The sequence below is a fragment of the Cnephaeus nilssonii genome, assembly GCF_951640355.1.
Source record: "Cnephaeus nilssonii genome assembly, chromosome: 17".
In the NCBI taxonomy this organism is placed as follows: Eukaryota; Metazoa; Chordata; class Mammalia; order Chiroptera; family Vespertilionidae; genus Cnephaeus; species Cnephaeus nilssonii.
This window is the reverse complement of record NC_137088.1, coordinates 6,694,431-6,718,869: the sequence shown is the minus strand read 5'-3', so window position 1 is coordinate 6,718,869 and position 24,439 is coordinate 6,694,431. Positions and strand designations below refer to the sequence as shown.

Here is a 24,439-nt window from a genome sequence, read left to right as displayed (position 1 = left end):
CCTGAGAGATAGGGCATCAGGAGTCCCTGGGTAACTGAGAGGCTGTAGATGAGGCTGTGGGCAGCTGAGCCAACTACTGCTGGGGAAGACCAATAGGTACTGTACAATTTCTACTTGAAATGATGGTCACCGCTACGTGGAAGAAGGCTCCAGATGCCAGCGTGTGCTTTGTCCCTTGCAGACCTTGCGTACCTCGGGGCCCTTTGCAGTCTTCTTCTTTGTGGTGGTCATCTTCCTGGGCTCTTTCTACCTGATTAACTTAACCCTGGCTGTTGTCACCATGGCTTATGAGGAACAGAACAAGAACGTAGCTGCTGAGACGGAGGCCAAGGAGAGGATGTTCCAGGAAGCCCAGCAACTGTTAAGAGATGAAAAGGAGGTAGGGGCTTATGGGGTCAGACTGTGGGCTCTACTTAGGGGAACTCCAGAGGCCATGGGGCCTGAGGCTCAGGCTGCTGTATGAGGCCTGGTCACAGCACTCGACCTACTGGTGCTTTTCTGAGTATTTAAAGCCCCTGCAGACTGGCTCTGCTGCTCTCTCTCACTAAGATGTCTAGACACAGGGCTCTTGGGAACAGGGAACCCTTGGTTTAGTTACTCTTTGACCTTCTGAAACATGAGCCTTCTAGGACAGATTCCAAATTGCTGGCTAGAAGAGATATAGATATAGATATAGATATAGATATAGATATAGATATAGATATAGATATAGACATAGAATCTCCAGGTTCTGCTTTAGACTTTATTGTGGGAATCTGGAGATGTTTATGTTCTGGGCCTTGCTTAAGAGGGTGTGGGTAGCTCTAGAGACAACAGCCATAATCATCTCTCCCTTCTTGAAATTCCTGTCTCATAGATAAGCCATTCTCATTGCTTTCCTGGTATCTTTACATTTTTCCCATTCAATTCTAAGATTTTCAGGGCAGGGACCATGTTTTATACTCCTTCTCTCCTTCCATAGATATATCTCAGGGGGAAACCTATTGTACCTCCTTAATATCTACATCACAGGCACATACATTTATCGAGTTCCCAGCACATACTGGACACTGTGCTAAGGGTTAGTGATACAGAGATATGAAAGAGTCTACTCTGCCTTTGAGAGCTGCAATCTCTGTGGACAAACAGGACATGTTCCCCAGATAAATAATGACAAAGCTAGCATATTCCAATTAGGTGATGAGCAATCTGCATGGCACAGTGCTACCAGAAAAGGGGAGAGAATGCTCACAAAGGCTGAGGTCATTTGTAGTGTTTCATAGGGAGGTATAACCTGTTTATTAATTACTTTTGTTCCCTTTCTAAGGCTCTGGTTGCCATGGGAATTGACAGAAGTTCGCTTAATTCTCTTGAAGCATCATCTTTTTCCCCAAAGAAGAGAAAGCTATTTGGTAATAAGAAAAGGAAGTCCTTCTTTTTCAGAGAGCCTGGGAAAGAACAGGTTCTAGGATCAGATTCTGACGAAGATTCCCCAAAAAAGGTAAGTGTTGGCCAAGGAATTAATGATGGGTCACTCTAATTGAAAGGATTCATTCATTTATTTACTCATTTATCCACTCCTCCATTTGCACATACTTTCCTTCACCCATGTGTCTATTCAGTTACCCATTATTTACAAATATCTACTTAAAATGTTGACAATGTTTACTATCTGCGTGGCACTGGGGTCGGTGATGGGGATACATGAGATGTAAAAGACAAGCAACTAATGATGAAGATACACTAAAAAGGAGACAGTTGCTGTTCAATGTGATGACTGACATGATGATTGCTGTGGGAGAACAGTGTTCCCTTCCAAGCAAACCCTGAGACATTCGAGTGCAAGTAGATTACTTAGAAAGTGATCCCAGGAAGCACTAAGAGGGGAGGAGAGAAGCAATACATGGAAGAGAGGGTATCCAATGGAAGTGCATTATCAAACCATTTGCCACCGAAGATACTTGTAGTTTAACTTCCCTAGAGTGGGGTGCTAGGATATGTATACACCAACTTTGGTCCATCATTGGTTAAAGACTGCTCGGGTGAAAAGACAGTAATTTTTCTGTATTTTTAACTTGCTGTGTAGTAGGGCAGAGGGGGTTTGATAACCAGAGAAAGCCTTCAGGTAAGGCCTAAGGACATACGGATGGGGCCAACAACAGCATCTGCTTCAGATAACCAACCCAATGACAGTGGCTTAAACTATGGTGAGAGCAGGGAGGATGAAGAGAGATGAACAGATTAACAGAGTACTGTGATCTGCAGAAGGTAAAATTTGGCAGTTGACTAGATACAGAGAGTAGGAATGATGCCCAGTTTATGACTTTGGTGGTTGACTTGATGGAGGGTAATTTACTGAGACAGGAAAGGAACTTGTCCTGGGGATGTTGAAGATGGCAGGTTCCGTTTTGGACTGTCAAGTTTGATGTACTTATGGATCATCCAAGCAGAGTAGCCAATTGGATATACAGAAATGAAGTTGTTGGGGAATATGCAATAGAAAATACTAGTAAAAAGCTATTCTTATCATTAAGGTGGGAGATGTTGAAACATGTTTTACTTGTAGACAAAGGAATCAGAAACAGGGAAAATGTTGAAGATAAGGCCATGGAATAATGGCTAGAGCCACTTTCCTGGGAGAGGATGTGGGCAGCAGGTGTGTGTGCATGCCCGAGGATCCGGGGATGTGGGGGGGAGGGAGTTGAGGGGCCTTTGCAGAAGTAGATGGACAGATATCATCTACTGCTGTGAGTAGTTCTCTGATGGAGTGACAGAGTGTAGAGGCTTCTTTCCTGTCAGAACACAGCATATTGAAGAGACTTCAAATACTTTTTTTTAAATTCCTCACCCGAGGATATTTTTCCATTGATTTTTAGAGAGAGTAGAAGAGAGAGAGGGAAAGGCAGAGAGAAATATCAATGTGAGAGAAACACTTCGATTGGTTGCCTCCTGCATGAGCTTCCACCAGGGCCTGGGCTGGGGAGGAGACTGCAACCTAGGTACGTGCCCTTGACCAGAATCAAACCTGAGAGCTTTGGTCTGCAGGCCAATGCTTTATCCACTGAGCCAAACTGGCTAGGGCTGCAAATACTTTTTTTAGTATTTTGTAAGTTTCTCCTTGTGCCACAAAGACAAAGACCCAGACACATAATATAAAGTGTCTTTGCCCTTTAATTAGAACAGGAGATAGCCATATAAAGATTATAGGTTGCCTTTAGAACAGGTGATCACAGAGGAATAGTTCCCTCTGGGGCTCTGGTTGGTCAGAACTTTGGGGAAAAAAGTCATTATGTATACTCGAGGTTCCTGGATAGCTGAAGGCTTATGTCCTTTAATCTCCAGAGAATTTAGAATTATAGGTAAGTAAGCTCTTGAGCACAGCCTGAGAGAGTGCTTGAGGGTCAGTACATAGATCTTGTGATATTTATTTTGATTGATCTCTTCAGTTACTGTTTCCAAATCTATTTAGGTAGCCATTTAAGGCACTTCACTCTCTGGCCCCAATCCACCTTTCTAAATTTATCTCTCCCTCTCACGCATTGTTTCCAAATTAGATTTTTTTATTGCTTTCATACCCGGAATTACTGTTCATTAGTGTGGTTTTGTTTGTTTTTTTGCTGTTTTTTTTTTTTTTTTAAAAAAAACCAACAACAGCAAATGTTTATTGTTATATAGTTCTTTGAGTTTGAAATCCAAAATAAAGTTCTTGGTAGGACCAAACTTCCTCTGGAGCCTCTAAGGCAAACTCTTCCTTGCCCATTCTTAGCTTTTGATGGGTTGCCACCAATCATTGTTATGTTGATTAGTTTTTGTAAATTTTTGTTTGCTTTTTGTTGACAATGAATAAATCACAGAGAAAAAAAAATTTCTGTAGATAGGCCTATAGAAATGTGCACACATAAGAAACATGAGTGGTCAAACCATATTTCTCTTATTTATTATATATGAAATAAGAGAACTGAACATCTGTCATGATCTGGAAATGAGTCATCCTATGTAAAATATTGAACATCTTTGTTGTATGTGGCATTGAAACGCAGTAGTTTGTGAAGTTTTGAAGAGAGGTGGCCTCTTCCCTTAGAAGGGCCATCATGTCCTCTTTTATAGCCATACCTCCTAGAGCAAACCAAACGACTGTCTCAGAACCTGTCAGTGGACTTCTGTGAGGAGCATAGAGACCCCTTTCAAAGGCAGAGAGCGCTCAGTGCTGTCAGCATCCTCACCATCACCATGCAGGGTAAGTTCTGCCTCCCAGCCCAAGGGAGAGCCTAACTTCAATCATGTCCTTCCATCTTCCTCTCTTCGGCATTCCCCCCCCCCCCCCCCGTCCCCCGCCCCCCGCCAAGCCCTCTGCAACCCAAGTACTTCTTGCAAAGAGTGATTTCCTGTGCCTTTTTGGAGCATGTGAGCAAAGTGATTTGGAAGAAGGGGTCTTCCCTGTAGGCCCACCCTGAGTTGGCACTTGGATAGGACCGACAGCACACACAGAACCTCTTGTGGCGAGGCAGTCACAGGAGGTCTCGGTGACAATGATACTCAGCCTAGAAGAGAAGACATAGAAGTTTCTAGTAGGTGGCAGTTGTCATTGAAGTTAGAGTTAGGCATGTGGCATGGACAATAGGAGACCTGTGTAAGCAGGCTGGATCCATCTGATGGACCTGGCTAACAACAGGTAATAAGGACCAACTAAAGGGTTGGTGTTCCAGGACAGGACTCAGTCCCTGTAAGGAGAGGGCCAAATGGATCACTTAGCACTTTTGTGCCTATTGAATCACCTCATCTGGCCTGCATGAGTCTCTGAAATGGTTCCAGACCTGAGCTCAATCAGCTTATAGAGTGCTGCTCGACTCTGAGTAAAGATGCTCCTGTCTGAATATCTCTCCTGCCCCTGAGCCCTGAAAGCTCTGTGCCTCTGTTACAGCTGTCAGCACGGTCTGCCTTAAGTGAACACAGCATGGGCTTGTGTCTCTCTCTCCCAGGGGTTCACACTATAATGACTTGTATACAAGCATAAAGACTTGATGTACTTGATTATACCACAAGCAAGTTGTATGTGGAAAACCTTTCTGGTTACACCAGTCAGTGCCCTTCTTCGCTGGTCATGTTGTGTCACAAAGAGACCCTGGGGAAGAGGGAGGAAGGAATACAGAGAGCAGCCAGACCAGTTCAGAGATCACTCCTCAACTGCTCTTTCATTCTCCTTCTCCAGAACAAGAAAAATCCCAGGAGCCTTGCCTCCCATGTGGGAAAAATCTGGCATCCAAATACCTCATCTGGGATTGTAGCCCCCACTGGATACGCTTTAAGAAAGCCTTGAGAACTGTGATGACCGACCCCTTTACTGAGCTGATCATCACCATCTGCATCATAATCAACACTCTCTTCTTGGCCATGGAGCATCACAACATGAACAAGAGTTTTGAGTTGATGTTGCAAACAGGAAATTTGGTAACTTTAGGCTTTTTACAATATAAAACACATTTCAGACTTTGAATTCTCTCTTTCAAAGTCTAAGCATTCTGTAAGTGGCCCAACCTAACCTCGATCTTTGGTCCTCTTATGTGGAGTAGAGTGAAAAGATGACTTTTAGGATTTTGCATTTACCCAGTTCAGTAATTTCCCATGGGCTCTGTGTTGACCCCTCTAGTATATTAAAGTGTCTTTTTAGTCATCCAGTAGATGACTAAAGAATCACCCAGTGGTAAGCCAGAAGCAAGTAAACATCTTAAAATGTCAACCATTTGGGATAATTAAGAAAACATTAACTATATCCAGAGGCCCTTTGTAATGGTGGTCCCTGGTGATACTGATGACATCATTTGTCACAAAATAATGTGCTTGCCATTACTAGGCGTTATTCCCCTGGAAAGATGAGTCAGGGTCTGGCAGCTGTGGGAGGTTTGCTTTCTGGGAAGGAGGTGTCTGGAGCTGGTGGGGTGGGGTGGGGGTAGGGTTTCATTTTTCCATTTGGACGGGATCTAGTCTTAGTTAGATTGGGTAAACTGAAATACGAGAGTGTACTGCATAATTCCTGCAGAAGGCATTTTTCCCCAAAGGAAAATTAGTCTTCCAAATATCATAAATAACAAATAATTACTCACTGAATGTTCTACCCTAATTAGTTCATAAGTTAATAGGCTAAAATTCTTACCAAAATGTCTAGTCCTTTCTTCTTAAAGCTTTATTTTATTTTTCCAATTTAAAAAGCAACACAAGCTTTTTAAAATTTTAAAAATAAGGGAAAATACAAAGAAAAGAAATATAAAAAAAGTCATTTCCAATGGTTCTACTAGCAAAGATAATCATTATTTAGCATTGCCGAGTGTTTCCAGGCAGTATGTATGTATGTATATATGTATGCATGTATTTTTAATTCTTTTTTTTACATTGATGAGAACCCACTGTACCAATTGAATCAGAAGTTGGTTCACAGAGCTACTTCTATGCATTGAGTTTAGGATGGGGTAGAACTGGAGACGGGTACCTCTCACCCTCAGTCCCACATTCCTCCTTGGAGGACCAGGGCTCCAGTGAGACTATAATGCAAGATCACGGTGGTTCTCCCTAAAGACAGTCTGTGTCTAAGTTCCTTTCCCCATACTGCCTTTCAGAAGAAATGCCCTGTGGGTGAGCATGAATCACATTCGATTCCATGCTACATGATAAACCTAATACACACTGTACCTTCCGACAGGTGAGGTCTTCTGGGCTCCAGGCTAGTGTATTCAGCTATTTCCTGCTCAGGTACTCCAAAAATGGGCTGATGGTATTGTTTCACTTGGAAGCTGAATGCTGTACCTTCATGGCCATGCTTCCTACCTCAACAGTCAGCAGACCCATCTTTCAGCACCTCCTCCTGGTGGATGGAGTTATTGGATAAGTTCCAGAGAATGCCCAAAGAACCCAGAGTCACCCCCCATGGACAGGGCTTTGCAATTGCAGAGGTGGTCTGTCCATCACTTTATCAGCTGGTCCAACTGTGGGAAGTGACAAAAGCCCCCTCTCAGATTTCCCACTGGCAAGGCATCCTGGATGTTGAGATGAAGCTGCATTTTTCAATCAGAAGCTGGCTCATTAAATCACTTTCTTCTTCACTCTCTCCAGAGGCAGAAAGAAGCGCAAGGATGTTGTTGGTGTCTGAGGACATGGGCAGCATCTGCACCCCAACTCCTGAAAATTGATGAGAAACTTGTAGCGCTGGCCACCTTGCCTGTGCTCCATTCCATGTGCACTATGCCCTAGACACACAACACAAAGGTGGCGGCCACCCATCTATTATATCCCTATGTTGCTGATGGAGGGGAGGCATGGGAGCCTTGAGTTCCAAAGAACACATCCAAACCTCCCTCCTCTGATGGGTAGACTTATAGGACTGGACTTGGACATGGACTCTCTAGGCTCCAGGATTGCTCGAATCAAGGGAGTACATTAAGCTCAAGAGGCCATCCATAGCAGTGGAATTGGACTGCAAAACCAATGATCCCAAGGCATCAGGGAGACTGTAGTCTAGACACCTACTGGTAAAGCCTGAAGGCAACAGGAGGAAGAGGAGCGTGTCAAAAGGGGACAGGGATCAGTCCAGCACAGTGAGCTAGAACAGGCAACACTGCCTGCCTTTAGGTACTGGGTGTGGCATGGGCAGGGGTCAACAGCAATAGTTAAAGGGAAAAGATAGATATAAGCTTTGAATTTTATTTGCCACCCTTGATTTCTTTCTATTTGCCTATTATGGATTTATCTGTTCCTATCCTCTTAACTTATGTCATTTTATTTTAGGGATTTAAAAAATAAATCATAAGTAATTATTTATAAAAAATAGATCATGTTACTTTTAATAGGGAGATTTAATCATTAATGGGTTGTTGTTGTTTTTCCCAGAATTGTAGAGGAGAATCTTATAACTGACAGCATTTTAAAAGACTTTAACCTTTTTATATTACCTTGTCATTTTCATACTGTTGTTTTTCTCCTTTTTATTTCTCTGTGTGTGTGAGATGGAGAATGTGCTGTTTGCTATGAGGATATGCTTTATCTTCTGAAAGATAGTTTTGAATTTAGCTACTACTTATTCAACATTGTGCACGTTCCTTAAGCCTGTATTTACCTGATTATCAAAAACAAGGCAAAAATTATTTTTGCCTATGGTGCTATAATTTAGCACTTTTTAAAAACTGTTACCTCTCCTTTTAATTCTTGGATATTTTATTCTGGAATGAAGAGCCCTGCATTCCAAATGAGTTTTTAGGGTTATATTCCAACTCACCAATCCTCCTTTCAACTATAATGAACCTAAGGTTTATCTTGTGAGTTGCTCAGAGGTACTTTTCTGTCCCTAGTAATGTTTTTAGTTCTCTGTTCTGGGCCCCTTTTAAATTTTTATTTTTTCTGATCAAGGTACTAAGATTGAGTGGTTAGGTGAGCTCCTCCTGGATTCTGGTTTATAGAGGGTATCTGTCTTTAATTCACAGAGCTGTTGTGAAGTTCCCCTTTTTAGAGTTCTTACCCCTTGGTATTTTTAAAGAATTTAATGGAATTAATTGATACTTGCTATCATTCTGCCATCTACCGAGAAGCCAGCTTTGCTTTAATTTCAACAGAATGAGAAATATTTTTCTCCATCCTGAGATGTCTGTGAGCTTGGTAACACTGAACGGGGCACCATGGAAGGGGGTGGAGAGAGAGCAAAGGTAGAGTAAGGTTCATGCTATAGCAGTTAAATATTTCTTTTTCATGGATTTTAGGGAATATTGTGCAACCAGGAGAATGCATTATATTTCTTTGTAACTCCTTGGAACCATTCTTTTTTTTTTTTTTTTCCTGGAACCATTCTTAACATGTGTGCGCAAGAAGAGGTGGCTTCCTTTTCCCACTTTTCTTTGTCTCAATATAGGTTTTCACGGGCATTTTTATAGCAGAAATGTGCCTTAAAATCATTGCGCTCGATCCCTACCACTACTTTCGCCGAGGCTGGAACATTTTTGACAGCATTGTTGCTCTTCTGAGTTTTGTAGATGTGATGATGCCGCAAAGTTTGCCAGTTTTCCGTTCCTTCAGAGTGGTAAGGCACTTACTTTCTTATTTTGCTGAATAACTTAGCAGCCAGGATTGAAAAGAGTCTTCAGTGAGTTCAGTGGTTAATTTGGATTAATGAGTTCATCTTACTTTAATCAGAGAACCCAAAATGTACTCCTCTTCCTACTCAGGTCTTCAATAAATGCCCTTGGGAGTCCCAGGGACCTTCTCGCAGCTGAACCCCTACTCTCCCCTCCACCCTTCCAAGATGAGCCTTTAGACAACCAGTTGCAAAATGTGTCTTACGGTGTCAGGACTCAGCCCTTTGTCACCCCAATGATCTCTTCCTCCACGGAGCTCTCAGCCAGGCACCCTCACTTGAGGGCTCACCAAGGGGGTTTAGACTCCAGAGCCCAGGAAGGGGGTGGGCACTGCTGGTGGCAGGTGCTTTCTCACAAGTCCCTCCTCAGGGCTGCCAGTGCCACATTCCGCATGTCACAGCCATTGGCAGCATCCTGGCAACCTGAGCAGGGTATCTAATGTTCACTGACACAGGAAATGCTCAGAGATGAGGAAAGCACTGTCTTTAAGGAGTTACTGTCTAGGGATGATGCAAGACAGGCCCAGAAATGGCCATGAAGCAAAGTAGAGTGTGACCAAACCCACAAGAGGTAGGATAGAAATCTATAGAGAAATCACATCTGAGTGGGAGATATGGAACCACAAAAGGTGGCCTTTTGTCCTCCCTCAAAGGTTATTTTGGCATGGATAGGATTTCTAAGCCTATAGAGTAAGACATTTGATTCTGTTACCTAAGTAAGTGTACATTTGATACTTGGGATATATCAGGAGAGCACACTGCTCCAAGTCAGGCATTATTAGGCTGCTCTGCTAAAGTTTCATGGGTGCTCAGGTGAGCAAAATTGCATTTGTTTTTACTATTGTTTAGGCTTATTACATCCACACGTTTAGCGAGGAACTCTGGCGTTGTCTGCATATGAGACACAGTGTCTCCCAGCTCCCCTCTGAGCAGACGGTGGTGGTCTTTCTCTTGGGACATAAGACTTTCCGACCTGCAGTATTTCCACCCTCAGATAGTTGATACCTAACAAGATTGTACTTTGGACTTAAACCACAGTTTATATTGAAAGTTAATATAAAAAATAACCTATGAATCTAGTTGCTGTGTTTTCTCCAAGGTTATTGTCTCTAACACATCTGTAAGGTTTCATGGAGGAAAATCCTCTTTGGAAAAAAGTGTGTGTGTTTTGAGTAACCGATTGCCTATCCTCTCCTGAGTAAAAACATCATATGACATTCATCATTGTCATAAAGTTTAGATTCAGACTTGTGATCTGAATAATATAGTGCAGGAGTTAGCAAACCTTTGCTTTAAAAGGCCAAATGGTAAATATCTTTGGCCTTACAGGTCATGTGGTCTCTGTGAAAACCATTCCGCTTTGTCATTGTAACACAAATGTAGTCCTAGATGTTGGAGAATGAATGGACGTGGCTGCGTTCCAATAAAACTTTACAAATGTGGGCATTTGAACTTCATATAATTTTTATGTGTAATAAAATTATCCTTCTCTTGATTATTTTTCAACCATTTAAAAATGTACAAAATGCCCTTACCTCTCAGTCCATACAAAAACAGGCAATGGGATGGATTTGATCCTCAGGCCTGAGTTTTTTTTTTTTTTGCCTCTGATACATATTTTATATAGTAAGCATGTGTGCTCAATTCCATCATCATGACCCCAAAGTCTTTATCATTTAAAAATAACTAGAACAAAATATTTTCATTTTTAAAACCAAATTAGATACAGGCGAGTGTCAGATTGGGATATGGAGTTAGTGGCAATGTTTAGTATGGATTGGCTTTGAAAAGATTTTTGGAAGTCATAAATGCTGTGGCTTGAGACCAGGCCATTTGTTTTGTGACTGAACAGATGGAATTTGTCCTTAACTGGCTTTTCTTCCGTTTTTGTTCATTGTCTGTATCTACAGCTGAGAGTCTTCAAGTTAGCCAAATCTTGGCCGACTTTAAACACACTGATTAAGATCATAGGCCACTCTGTTGGAGCCCTTGGAAACCTGACTGTGGTCCTGGCCATTGTGATCTTCATTTTCTCAGTAGTTGGCATGCAGCTGTTTGGCTCTAGTTTCAGTTGTGAAAAAAAAAATCCAAAACCCTGTAATGCTACGACAGCCTCATGTCTTCGACGCTGGCACATGGGGGATTTCTACCACTCCTTCCTGGTGGTGTTCCGCATCCTCTGCGGGGAATGGATCGAGAACATGTGGGAATGTATGCTAGAAGCTGATAAATACCTGTGCATCGTTGTCTTCTTGTTGATCATGGTGATAGGAAAACTCGTGGTGAGTGTCATAGACTTTTTAACATGAAAATACATCAACTAAAGAAACACATTAGCTTCTTTTGTAACATTTCACTAGTGACATTCTTATTCTAAATAATATGATGATGTTATATAATATTAGTAATTTGTGTTTGAATTTGGCTTGAAGCAAGTATGATAAGCATGAAACAAAACCTCCTTGTCACAATAGTGCTTGTGTTGACTGTTGTCCCAATAGCTATTTTACCCCAGGTGATAGGATTCTAAGATAATCATCATATTCTCTTTGCCAGTGATTGGCTGAGGGAGGGGTTTGTGACTAAATTTGGTCAATATGATGTAAAGGGATGTCCACTGAGGAAGGTTTCTTATTCTTTAAAAAAATACACACACACACACACACACACACACACACACACACACACACACACACTAGAGGCCCGGTGCACAAAATTCGTGCATGGGCGTGGGGGGGGTTGTCCCTCAGCCCAGCCTGCACCATCTCCAATCTGGGACCATTCGAGGGATGTCCGACTGCCCGTTTAGGCCCGATCCCAGTGGACTGCTGGCTCCCAACTGCTCGCCTGCCTGCCTTCCTGATTGTCCCTAACCGCTTCTGCCTGCCAGCCTGATCACCCCCTAACCACTCCCATGCCAGCCTGATTGATGTCTAACTGCTCCCCTGCCAGCCTGTTTGCCCCCAACTTCCTTCCTCTGCCGGCCTGGTCACCCCTAACTGCCCTCCCCTGCAGGGTTGATCGCCTCCAACTGCCCTCCCTTGCAGGCCTGGTGCCTCCCAACTGCCCTCTTCTGCTGGCCATCTTGTGGTGGCCATCTTGTGTCCACATGGGGACAGGATCTTTGACCACATGAGGGCAGCCATATTGTGTGTTGGAGTTATGGTCAATCTGCATATTACTCTTTTATTAGATAGGATAGAGGCCTGGTGCATGGGTGTGGACCAGCTAGTTTTCCCTGAAGGGTGTCCCGGATCAGGGTGGGGGTTCCCTTGGGGCATGGGGCGGCCTGAGCGAGGGACCTATGGTGGTTTGCAGGCCGGCCACGCCCCCTGGTGACCTAAGCGGAGGCCGTGGTATCTGGAATTTATTTACCTTCTACAATTGAAACTTTGTAGCCTGGAGCGGAGCCAAGCCTCCTGCTCCTTCTGTGGCTGGCAGCCATTTCTGTTGGGTTTTGTGTATCTTCTATAATTGAAACTTTATAGCCTTAATCGGAGGCCTGGGCTGGCCAGGGTGTGCGGAAAGCTTTGCTTCTTCCATTGCTGGGGGCAACCCTAGCCTCCCGCTCTTTCCAGCTCCATGGCTGCCGCCATTTCTGTTTGGATTTGTTTACCTTCTATAATTGAAACTTTGTAGCCTTGAGTGGAGGCTTAGGCCTGGAAGGGCAGGCGGAAAGCTTGGCTTCCTCTGTTGCCTGGGAAACCCAAGCCTCCCTCCTGCTCTCTGTGGCTGTAGCCCTCTTGGTTGGGTTTATTTGCATACTCACTCTGATTGGCTGGTAGGCGTGGCTGGTAGGCATGGCTGGTGGGTGTGGCAGAGTGATGGTTAATTTGCATATTACTCTTTTATTAGGTAAGATATATATATATCTCCTATATAATAAAAGTCTAATATGCAAATCAACCAAATGATGGAACAACCATTTGCTATGATGCACACTGACCACCAGGGGGCAGACACTCAATGCAGGAGCTGCCCCCAGCCAGCCCCAGGCCAGCCAAGATAGGTGCCAGTGGGGCCCCCTATCTTCCATCGCCTCACAAGTCGCCCCACAGATTGGCCCTGATCATAAGCCAGGCCTAGGGACCCTACCTATGTACGAATTTTGTGCATTGGGCCTATAGTACACACACACACACACACACACACACACATACACACACACACATATATGTATATACACTGAGTGGCCAGATTATTATGATCTCTGAACACATAATAATCTGGCCACTCAGTGTGTGTGTGTGTGTGTGTGTGTGTGTGTGTGTGTGTAAAATATATAAAAAAATATATATAATATATAAATATATATATAAAATATATATAAAATATAAATAAATATATATAAATAAATAAAAATAAATAAATATATATATATTAGAGGCCTGGTGCATGAATTTGTGCATGGGTGGGGTCCGGTCAGCCTGGCCAGGGGGAGGGGACATGGGCGGTTGGCCAGCCTGCCTGCTGGTCGAACTCCTGGTCGAGGGGACAATTTGCATATTAGCCTTTTATTATATAGGATATACACTGAATGGCCAGAGTATTATGCATTCAGAGATCATAATAATCTGGCCACTCAGTGTGTGTGTGTGTGTGTGTGTGTGTATATACATATATATTTTGTTGTTGTTGATTTCAGAGAGGAAGGGAGACAAATAGATAGAAACATCAATGATGAGAGAGAATCATTGATCGATTGCCTTCTGCACACCTCCTACTGGGGATCAAGCCCGCAACCCAGGCATGTGTCCTTGGCTGGAATCGAACCTGGGACCCTTCAGTCCACAGGCTGATGCTCTATCTACTGATCCAAACTGGCTAGGGCAAGTTTCTTATTTTTAAAGAAGAAGAAAAGGGGACAAGGGAACAAATGGTACTTTTACTTCCTCTGGGCCGTTTTATGACAGGGATTCTGGATAGAACTGTAAACATGCAGCCACCAGAAGAACCAGATAAGCCAAAGCCAGCACTGAGGAAGGTAGAGAGAAACGATGGAACAAACATGTCTACCTGTCATAACTAGGCCCCTGTTTTATTTTCAAACTTCTGGTTATATTGCATTTCCTTATTGTGTAAGCTGACTTGAGTTTATTACTTGTAGTTGGAAACATAGGTATTTATGGAGCTGCTAACTAGGCATCTACCAGTGAGGGTGTGAAGAGACAGGAGACACCCAAGGACACCTGAGTTGGGGCTATGGTGCAAATATACTTAGGTATCTGCACATGGTAGTTTATCCTAAGAACCCAAGGAAAGTGTAGATAGACAGTAAGTGATATGAAAGTTCAGAAGAGCAGGACACCACCAATGGGAATGGGGAAGGGATCATTAAGAAAGGATCTGTGTAAGATATAGTACTTGAGAATGGCATTTAAGAGGCAAGGGGACCTGAGCCGATGGAGGAGAGCTTGAGCAAAGATCCAGAGTTGGCAGTTCTCATGGTGAAGGTGAAAAATATTGGCTCTACCCATTCACACCTACCAGACACTTCTCTCCGAAGGATGTATATTTTTGAGCTGGTGAGAGCCACAGAGGAGTTTGAGGAGGTAAAGATGATGAATTAGGGGTGTGTGAATGTAAGCAAAAATCCCAAGTAGGGAGCTGTGGAGATGATCTGAATTTAAAGTGAGATGTGCTTCAATAGAAGAGATGTAGACTTGACTCAAACCCTTCTGCCTCAGTGCCAGTACTTACTGCAGTTCGGGCAGTGGGATCTAAAGAGCCTGCACAAAGTACACCAAGTCTCCAACTTTGCAAACAGAAGAGGACCCCACAGCAGTCTTAGACATCAGGCCCATGTCCTTGTGGGCAGTTCCAACAAGTGTCCAAGCTTATGATTCTGGCTGATTCACAAGGAATATACTTTTGATTATACCACATGGTCACACTGTTCTGCTTTACTCTGGCCAGAGTCTACAGTAGGTATTGCTTATATGTAGATAAGCTGGATTTGGCTATTTGTACCCCTTAACATCAGTTTTTCTTTTGTCTTATCTTGTTATCTTAATTACTCCTCAATCTCTTCTCTTTTTATTTATTTTATAGATGAAATTTCTTGGGAAATAGAAGGACATAGAAATTTCATTTGATTTGGTTTCGGGTCTTGGGGAAAATTGTTCTGGAAACCTACTATATCCTTTTGTTTGCTAAATTGTCCATTCTGTTTGTGCCCCCACTCCAACCTCTCCCCAGGTACTCAATCTCTTCATTGCCTTGCTGCTCAATTCCTTCAGCAATGAGGAGAGGGATGGAAACTTGGAGGGAGAGTCCAGGAAAACCAAAGTCCAGTTAGCCCTGGATCGCTTCCACCGGGCTTTCCGTTTTGTGATACGTACTCTGGAGCAATTTTGTCGCAAACGATGCAGGAGGCAAAAGTCACCAAAGCAAAAAGAGGTGAAAGAAGGCTCTTCTGCAGAGAACAAAGATGTCTTTCCCCTGGTCACAGAGATTAAAAAAGACCCAGTGACCTGGGAAGAGTCCAGTGTACTAACTCCTGGACCAAAGCCCTTGCGTGTCGGGCCCGATCGGACTTGGTTGGCCCCACTTGCAGAGGAAGAAGATGTTCAATCTCCTGTAGACAATGAACAGACTGTCACACAACCTGAGGCTGGGAAGCAGGTATGCAGGTTCACACATAGATTTAGAGGGTGTGCGGAGCTAGAGTTGCTACAGGGCACTGTTTGCCCCGGGGCACTGGTTGCACTATGCATGGATAATAAGGGTAGAATATGTGGCGGCTGCCTCTCAATGCCATGTGCCCATCCCAGGGCTGTGCTGATCATGGCCCTATACATGTGACACAGATGAGAGGTGTCGGAGGAGTTCAGAGGGGAGCGAGATCAGAGTACTCTAGGGCAACAGGGGAATCAAGTGCCTTTAGTTGAGCCCTAAAAGAATTTGGGTTGGATAAAAGGTGAGGAAAGAATGTGGAAGGTGAAGTGAATAGCATAGAAAAAGAGACAGTGATAGGAAAAAAACTCAGAAGGGTCTTGGGGAAAATTGTTCTGGAAACCTACGATATCCTTTCGTTTGCTAAAGTGTCCATTCTGCTTGTGCCCCACTCCAACCCCTCCCCAGGTACTCAGCCTCTTCATTGCCTTGCTGATCTCTGCAGGAATCAGTGGTGGGGCTCATGGGTGAGGAGTGGTGGGAGATGAGGGCTGTCAGTTTCTTTTACCCGTATGTTGCACCTTTATAATTGCCCCATAGGCCTTGGGTATTCCCTTCTGGGTTATTTTTCCTCCACATTTTTCTCTTTGCTTTTTAGTTTTGGAGGTTTCTGTGCAGATATCCTCAAGCTCAGAGATTCTTTCCTCAGCTGTGTCCAGTCTACTAAAGCCCATCAATGGCATTCTTAAAAATTTTGTTACATTTTTTACCTCTAGCGTTTCTTTTTTGTTCTTTCTTAGAATTTCCATTGCTCTGATTAAATTGCCTGTATATTCTCACATGCTGTCTACTGTATCCTTAGAGCCCTTAGCATTTTAATCATGTGGTTTTAAATTCCTGGTCTGATTAATTTGAACATCTTTGCCATATTGAGTCTGGTTCTGATGCCTGCTCTGCCTTTTTAAACTACATTTTTTGCCTTTTAGTATGTGTTGTAACTTTTTTTTTTTTCATACTTGGACATGATGTATTGGTAATGAAACTGCTGTAAATAGGCCTTTAGTTATATGTTGGTGAGGTGTGGGGGAAACGGAAGAGTTCTATTGGAGAGGAAAAGGGAGACGGAAGAATTCACAAGTATACGGAAATTAAGCAAAACATTGTTAAATAACCAAGTCAAAGAAGAAATCACAAAAATATTTTAAATTCTTCAAGATAAATAGAAATGAAAATATAATATGCCAAAATTGTTGGATGCAGTTAGCTGCTCTCCCTCTCCTTCCTCTGTGCTGAGGTTTCAGGCTTTCAATGAGCCTGAGCTTCTGGACTCTGGACTTCACAGTGCTTCTCAGTAGCCCTGTCCTTAGGTGGGACGGAATGGCTAGAGTAAGCTGGAGTTGGCTATTTCCTTCCTTCCACGTGGAAATCTAGAGCTGGCTGGAATCGGGTATTATCTTTCCCCCAGGTCAGTAAGACCGTGATAAAACCCAGCAGGTTAGGTTCTGATTAACTAGTTTCTCTTGGGGGCAGGCCTTGTTAGAAAGAACAGAATACTCTCATACCTTTCAAAATGATTTCTTTTACCCTGCCCCTGCTGAAAGCATGAGGGGATTTTTCTCCAATATTCACTCTGAGAACTTGGTAGAGCTCCAAGAGGTAACACTCACAAAAGTCTGGGCCCCACCTGAAGATGGTCCTACTGAGCTTTTGTCTCTTAAACTTGTCCACACTTAGCCTGCAGCAGTTTGTCAATTACAGTTCCGGTTTCCCTGCTCTGGCACTGTTCCTATGGAGTTGTGTGTTTTTTTTTGCTCCTGGGCTTCTGCTCTGATAAGTTGTGGTTCTTTGTATTTGGGGCTGGGGTCAGCATTTGCCCTCAACCTCACTTTTCTTACTGATCTAAAAAGCGTTGTTTATTTTCCAGTTTGTACAGCTTTTTACTTGTTAGGATGGAGTGTTGAAACCTCCAGGTATCAGACTAGAAACTGGAAGTTTCTGGGAAGTTTCTAAATTATAAATTCAATCTCTTTACTTGCTATAGAGCTATTCAGATTTTCTATTTCTTATGGAGTCTGTTGTGGTGGGGTTTTTATTTTATTTCTAGAAATATGTCTGTTTTATTAAAGTTATCTAATTTGTTGACATATAGTTTTGTTTTTTTTCTTGAGTAAATTCACCTCCTAGTAGTTACTTTGGGGATGGGGAGCAGCTATTTATTTTATGTTTATCTCATACTAGGTGTACCGGTTAAAACTGCGGATTTTTTTCACCAGATGGAGTTACATATATATTGATATATATGCAATTTGATATGTATGCTATTTTGTTGTATTGACAACAAGCTTCAATACTTCATATGTTAAATTTGCTGAAGGCGTTAACATCATAGATATTTTTACACTTAAAAATGTCGAATTTCGTGCCTAAAAAAAGAGCATTTGTGGGAAGTTTTAATTTATTACTTTATTTTGAAGAAAAGTGCTGCTGAATACTTCAGGAAGCTTATGGTAAACATACTCCATCTCAAGATACTTGTGAATGCTGGTTTAAATGCTTTAAAAGTAATGATTTTGATGAAAGACAAAGACGCCCAGATCAACTGAAAAAGTTTGAAGACCAACAATTACAAGCATTATTGGATGAAGATGTGTGTCAGACTCAAAAACAACTTTCAGAAAGATCAAACGTTGCTCAACAATTTCCGATTGTTTACAAGCAATGGGAAAGATTTTAAAGGAAGGAAAATGGGTGCCACATCAACTGAACGAAAGACAAATGGAAAACCGAAAAGTCATCAATAAAATATTGCTTCAATGGCACGAAAGTAAGTATTTTTTTTGCATCGAATTGTGACTGGTGATGAAAAGTGGATTTATTTTGAGAATCCCAAATGCACAAAAATCATGGGTTGATCCAGGTCAACCATCAACATTGACTGCAAGGCCAAATGGCTTGGGAAAGAAGACAATGCCTGCGTTTGGTGGGATCAGGAAGGTGTGGTGTATTATGAGCTTCTAAAACCAGGTGAAACCGTTAATACTGATCACTACCGACAACAAATAATCAATTTGATCGTGAAATGACCAGAATGTTCCAGAAGACACGGCAAAGTAATTTTGCTTCATGATGACGCACCATCACACACTTCAAAACCAGTTAAAGACACGTTAAAAGATCTTGCCTGGGAAGTATTAAACCACCCGCCGTATTCACCAGACCTTAACCTTCAGATTACCACTTGTTCCGATTGATGGCACACGCACTTTCTGAGCAGCACTTCAAAACGTACGAAGAAGTGGAAAATTGGGTCTCTGAATGGTTTGCCTCAAAACAAGAAAAGTTCTATTGGGACGGTATCTACAAATTATCTGAAAGATGGGGCAATGTGTAGCTAGCGATGGACATTACTTTGAATAAAGCACTTTTGATGTTTCTCTTGAAATTATCGTGTTTTCTTTGATTACAAAATCCGCTATTATTAACTGGTACACCTAGTATTTTGGAGTGTTAGTTTAAAAACTCATCTTTGGTGGGAAGATCTGTCACTCACTTTGCATTCTAAGTTCTCTGATGTCTTCAATGGATGTTTATAAGTCATCCATTTCAGAATCAAAAATCTTATATAGCCAATTTTGGATTATTGTCAAATAGTGGTACTGAGCATATTGCATATCCAGTCACTGAACCAGTGGGTTCCTTTGCTCAGGTCCTATTTCTGAGGCTGTTTTCCCTCCTGCCTCCTTAGGTATGCAGCTTTGTATAATCATAACTCCAAGCATTGGCCAGAGCTTATATTGGCTCTCTCTCTTAAGTTCCAGAACTTCAACCCAGCAGTTGAAGTTTCAAGCTTTGGAAATAGTTATGGTTCTGATCATCACATGGGGCACTTTTAGCCATTTACCTACTATGTGCTTTAAATTGTTACTATTTTATATTTCTGTTCTCTGTCTGGTCCATAGGTATATTTACCTGTTTTTTGTGTGTATGTTTGTGGGTGTGTGTCTGTGTATGTTATTATATGTGTTCGAAAGGAGAAGTGTTCTTAAATTATGACCTTGCAGTGTCAGATTCACTGGAATTCTCACATAGATTTTTGGATAAAACCCTCACCTAAAGTGTGACTTTACACATCCTTTTTGGATATCCCTGCAAGTCATCAGACACAATTTTTATTTATTTATTTATTTATTTATTTATTTATTTATTTATTTTTTATAATTTATTTTTATGTAATAATACATTTTCATATTTTCTTTTATGCCTTTTGATTTTGATAAGCCAACCTATTTTCCAAAAATTTCTTCTAACTTTTTTACTCATCTGTTTTTACATCAAATTAAGAACTTTATTTTTACTATATTCTGGTACTGTATTAATTTTTCAGGGGTAGCTAATTATACCAATATCACTTATTAAATAACTTATTATTTAGCTGTGAATTGAAAGGTCACAATAAGTTTTACCTCTGAATTTTTTGGTAAATATTGTGCCAGAACCATATTATGATTATATTAGAGGTTCGGTGCATGAAATTCGTGCATGGGAAGGGTTGTCCCTCAACCCGGCCTGAACCCTGTCAAATCTGGGACCCCTCTGGGCATGTCCAACTTCCAGTTTACAGTCGGACATCCCTCTCACAATCCGGGACCACTAGCTCCTAACCGCTCGCCTGCCTGCCTGCCTAATTGCCCCTAACCGCTTCTGCCTGCCAGCATGATTGCCCCCTAACCTCTCCTCTGTCGGCCTGATTGATGCCTAAATGCTCCCCTGCCCGCCTGATGGCCCCCAACTGTCCTCACCTGCCGGCCTGATCACCCACAACTGCCCTCCCCTGCCGCGACCTGCCTCCTTTGTTTGAGGTGGCGGAGACACTGAGAGCGGCCTCCTCTGTGGGACCCCTAGGCCTCACCACACAGAGCGGCCACTGGGCCCCAACTCCACTGTGCATGCGGCCATCTTGTGGTGGCCATCTTGTGATGATGTCGCGTGACACCACCTACGCTTTTATTATATAAGATTACTTCTGAGTAAATTTTGTTATCTGTTTTCTATAGTATTTTCTCCAGATTTGTTTTATGTTGAGTTTTTCCACAAACAGTGGAAAAGAAAAAGAATAACAATGTCACAATTTTCATAACAAATAGAAAACCAAAGAGAATGCAGTATTGTTTCATCTCAAGCGAGATTTCCACAAGGAATATTAATTCTACTCTGGGCTTCTCTGTATTCAGGCCTATGAGCTTGATCAGGAAGACAAGTCCACCAGTCCAAGAGTTCAAAATGTGGAAATTGAGTTGTTCTCTGAAGATTATGCTAATTTATCAGCACAGACTACTAGAAAGGTAATTTCCCCAGCATGTTCCCAGAAGGAACATATGGCATGATCATCCATACACCTTTTCTAAGAGAGCCATTGTGGAAAATATCATGACTAGTGCAGAGAAAAATTCTGGGGTCACACCTTAAGCAAAGGTCTATACCAAGGTTTCTCAACTTCTCCACTATGACATTTGGGGCAGGATAATTCTTTGTTGTGGTGGGCTGTTCTGTGTATTTTAGGATGTTTAGAAGCATCCTTGGCCTCTACTCTCTAGATCCCAGTAGCATTCCCCAGTTGTGAAAATAAAAAATTTCTCTAGACTTTGCCAAAATATATCCTGGAGGGGGAAATCATTGAGAACCACTGGTGTAGGCCTATTATTCCAGGAGTTGGGATATCTGAATATTACAGTCTCAGTAAAGTAGCCTTCTCCTCATCACCTGTTTCCCTGTTTGGGGTTAGGCAGCTGACTAGGGGTATTATTTGAAGGGAGGAAAAGGTTGAGATACTATGTCTTTATACTCCTTCCCTTTACTCCACCAGGGGAGAGCAATTAGAGAATTCTCTCCTGAAGTCAGGGCTGGTCAGAGCATTTGGAAAAGGACCCAATAAGAGGGATACTTTCTTGATGCCCCTCATACCTAGAGGCCTTTGCCTTGTTAGTTTCATACCTAAAACATCATACTTTTTATAAGGTATTAGGTACTACAATGGTGAGAGAGGGTGTTGATAAATGATTCTCCCTTTCCTTTGTTCTGATGTACAGAAGTCTGATGCTATCAGTGTGTTCTCGGAATGTAGCACCATCGACCTGCAAGATCCCTTTAGGCGGATACCTGAAATGGTTCCCCAAAAGGAACCAGAGAGATGTTTTCCCAAAGGTAAGTGGTAGTATTCCTGCATCCAACTCACAGAATACTTGGATGGGATTCTGTTATTCTTTGAAGCTCTATGGTTTTGATACATTCATTCTTTCTACTTCTACTGGAGACAAAAGTGAAGAGAGGTCACTCATAGGTTCTTGGGGTCATTATCAGGTCTAGTCTTAATTTGGGTAGGCTCAGCTTACAGAGACCAACAACCAGGGTAGAAACTCCAGAAAACTTTCCAGAAAGCCCAGTGAGCCAATATGTCCACCACTTTGTAGAGTCCCCAGTACATCAGTTGTCAGGATACACTTGAGTCAGAGACTAAAAGAACTTGACTATAAGTTTAGGGTTGACTAAAACCCCTGCCAGGCCTTCAACTCATTCCTCAAGATTCTTCTCTGAACACAGGATAACATTGTAGCTAAGAGCTTTGTCTCTGGAGCCAGACTGCCTGAGCTCAAATTCTGGCTTCTCAGTGTTTAATTTCATTAACCTCTCTGTGCCTCATTTACAAAATGGAACAGTAATAGTACCTGCTGAAAAGGGTTGTTATAGGTATGAAATGAATGAATGTAAATCACTTAGAAGAGTGCCTGGCACATAATAAGCAATCAACAAATGCAGCATTTTCTGATTCCTTGAGTGGATGTAATGGTTTCTTCCTGTGTGCCTTCATTATTTTCTTTATACATTGAGGGGAATTTATTTCTGTCCATCTCTCCCATGAGGTTCTTAAACACAAAAGCAATAACTTACTCAATATTGTATCTCTAGTGTGAGAATAGAACCTGCCCAGATTATGGGCTCAATAAATGTTAAGCACATAAATAAGTAACTTACAAATGAATAAATGAATCTAAAAATTAAAAATTTCTCCATCAGTTTGGGACTAGATTTGGTTCAGAAGGAACACTAAGAATGGGTTTTAGTGTTGTTTGACAGCTCTAAAGCTGCCCAGGGCTAGATTGCTATTCTCTTTACTTACATTTGGACTGGTCCTTGAGGTATGGACAGGATGTCAGCAATGGAGATGGAGGCAAAAAGGGGGGATGGTTCTAGAGAAGGAGGCAAAAAGGATGGTTGGCAAAAAGGAGGCAAAAAGGGGGGATGGTTCTTTAGGAGAAGGAGGCAAAAAGGGGGGATGGTTCTAGAAGAAGAGTGGAGTAGGGTAAGAGAAATACACTTTTAGGAAAATTAATTTATTGATGTTCTGAAAGATGGAGAGAGGTAAGGGGCAGACTGAGGAGACCTCACAGTGATTAAGGAAGATGATGAGAAAAGGAGTAGAATGCTGTAGTCACCATGAAGTATTCACCCACAGAATTTAGGAGTAGAGCAGGAGACAAGGTGAAAGGTGATGAGATTCATCTAGATGGCTTGTGTGTGTTGGGACCAAATGCTCAGCTATTTGTAAGTATCTTGACAATTGATCAAACTCTTCCATGGGTGGTTGACAAAGCCTGTGTCCATCCATGCCTCATTCCCTGCAGTTCTTAGGACACTGTTTACTATTGCCCAAAACATTGCTGCATAACAAACAACCACAAGACCTCAGTAGCATACAGTGATAAACGTGATTCAGCTCATCTAGGCTGACTGTCTCTGCTGATCTTGGAGGGCTTTATTCATGTGAGTGGTACTAACTAGGAGTTGGCTGATCTAGCCTGGGTTTAACTGCAATGTGGCTTCATGTAATATGTCCTCTTCCTGGAACCAGTTAGCTGATCTGAATACACCTTTCTTTAAAAAAATAAGGGGTGGGTGGGGGAGGTTTATTGATTTTAGAGAGGAGGGGCGAGGGAGAGAGAGTTAGGAACATCAATGATGAGAGAAAATCATTGATCGGCTGCCTGCATACCCTCCACTGGGGATCAAGCCCAGAACCTGGGCATATCCCCTGACCGGGAATTGGAACTGTGACCTCCTGGATCATAGGTTGACGCTCAACCACTGAGCCACACTGGTCTGGCATATATACCTTTTTTATGGAGATGGTGGAGGAGAGCAGATAGAAACATGCAAGGTTGCTTAGGGTCTAGGCTTAGAACTGGCTCACTCTGCTCTATTGGCCAAATCAAGTTACATGGCTGAGCCCAGATTCAAAGGGTTGGAAAAAGACTCTACCTCTTTAGTGTGAGGAATTGCAAAATCACACAGCAAAGGGGCATGTGTACAGGGAGGGGTGAAGAGTTGGGTTGTTAATGTACTTTACTACAGACACTAATGGCAGTGCTACTGCCCGTTCCTTATAGGCCTGGCTTGCTGCTTCCCATGCTGTGCTGTGAACAAGAGAAAGGCCCCCTGGATCTTATGGTGGAACCTGCGGAAAACCTGCTACCAAATAGTGAAACACAGCTGGTTTGAGAGCTTTATTATCTTTGTGATTCTGCTGAGCAGTGGGGCATTGGTAAATTATCATATCTTGTGGGGACATTGGGGAACAAGGCAGCTGGGGGAGCTGCATTCTGACTTCACCTTCATGGGGCTGTGAACGTGGGGGGAATAGGCACAAGTGGGATCTTTACTGCTGGTTCCCCTTGGGGA

General features: G+C 42.5%; 1 protein-coding gene across 1 annotated transcript in view; it reads left to right on the top strand.

The window, feature by feature from the left end:
* SCN11A (sodium voltage-gated channel alpha subunit 11) overlaps positions 1-24,439 on the top strand; it is a gene marked incomplete at its 5' end in the record, with an annotated part of 67,791 nt that overhangs the window by 21,549 nt on the left and 21,803 nt on the right. The window contains 10 exons of the mRNA XM_079794530.1: positions 182-379; positions 1,307-1,480; positions 4,087-4,216; positions 5,189-5,427; positions 8,870-9,037; positions 11,002-11,373; positions 15,290-15,715; positions 20,938-21,048; positions 21,793-21,907; positions 24,148-24,302. Coding sequence (XP_079650656.1) covers positions 182-379; positions 1,307-1,480; positions 4,087-4,216; positions 5,189-5,427; positions 8,870-9,037; positions 11,002-11,373; positions 15,290-15,715; positions 20,938-21,048; positions 21,793-21,907; positions 24,148-24,302 — 2,088 coding nt within the window. The remainder of the gene's footprint in view (positions 1-181; positions 380-1,306; positions 1,481-4,086; positions 4,217-5,188; positions 5,428-8,869; positions 9,038-11,001; positions 11,374-15,289; positions 15,716-20,937; positions 21,049-21,792; positions 21,908-24,147; positions 24,303-24,439) is intronic.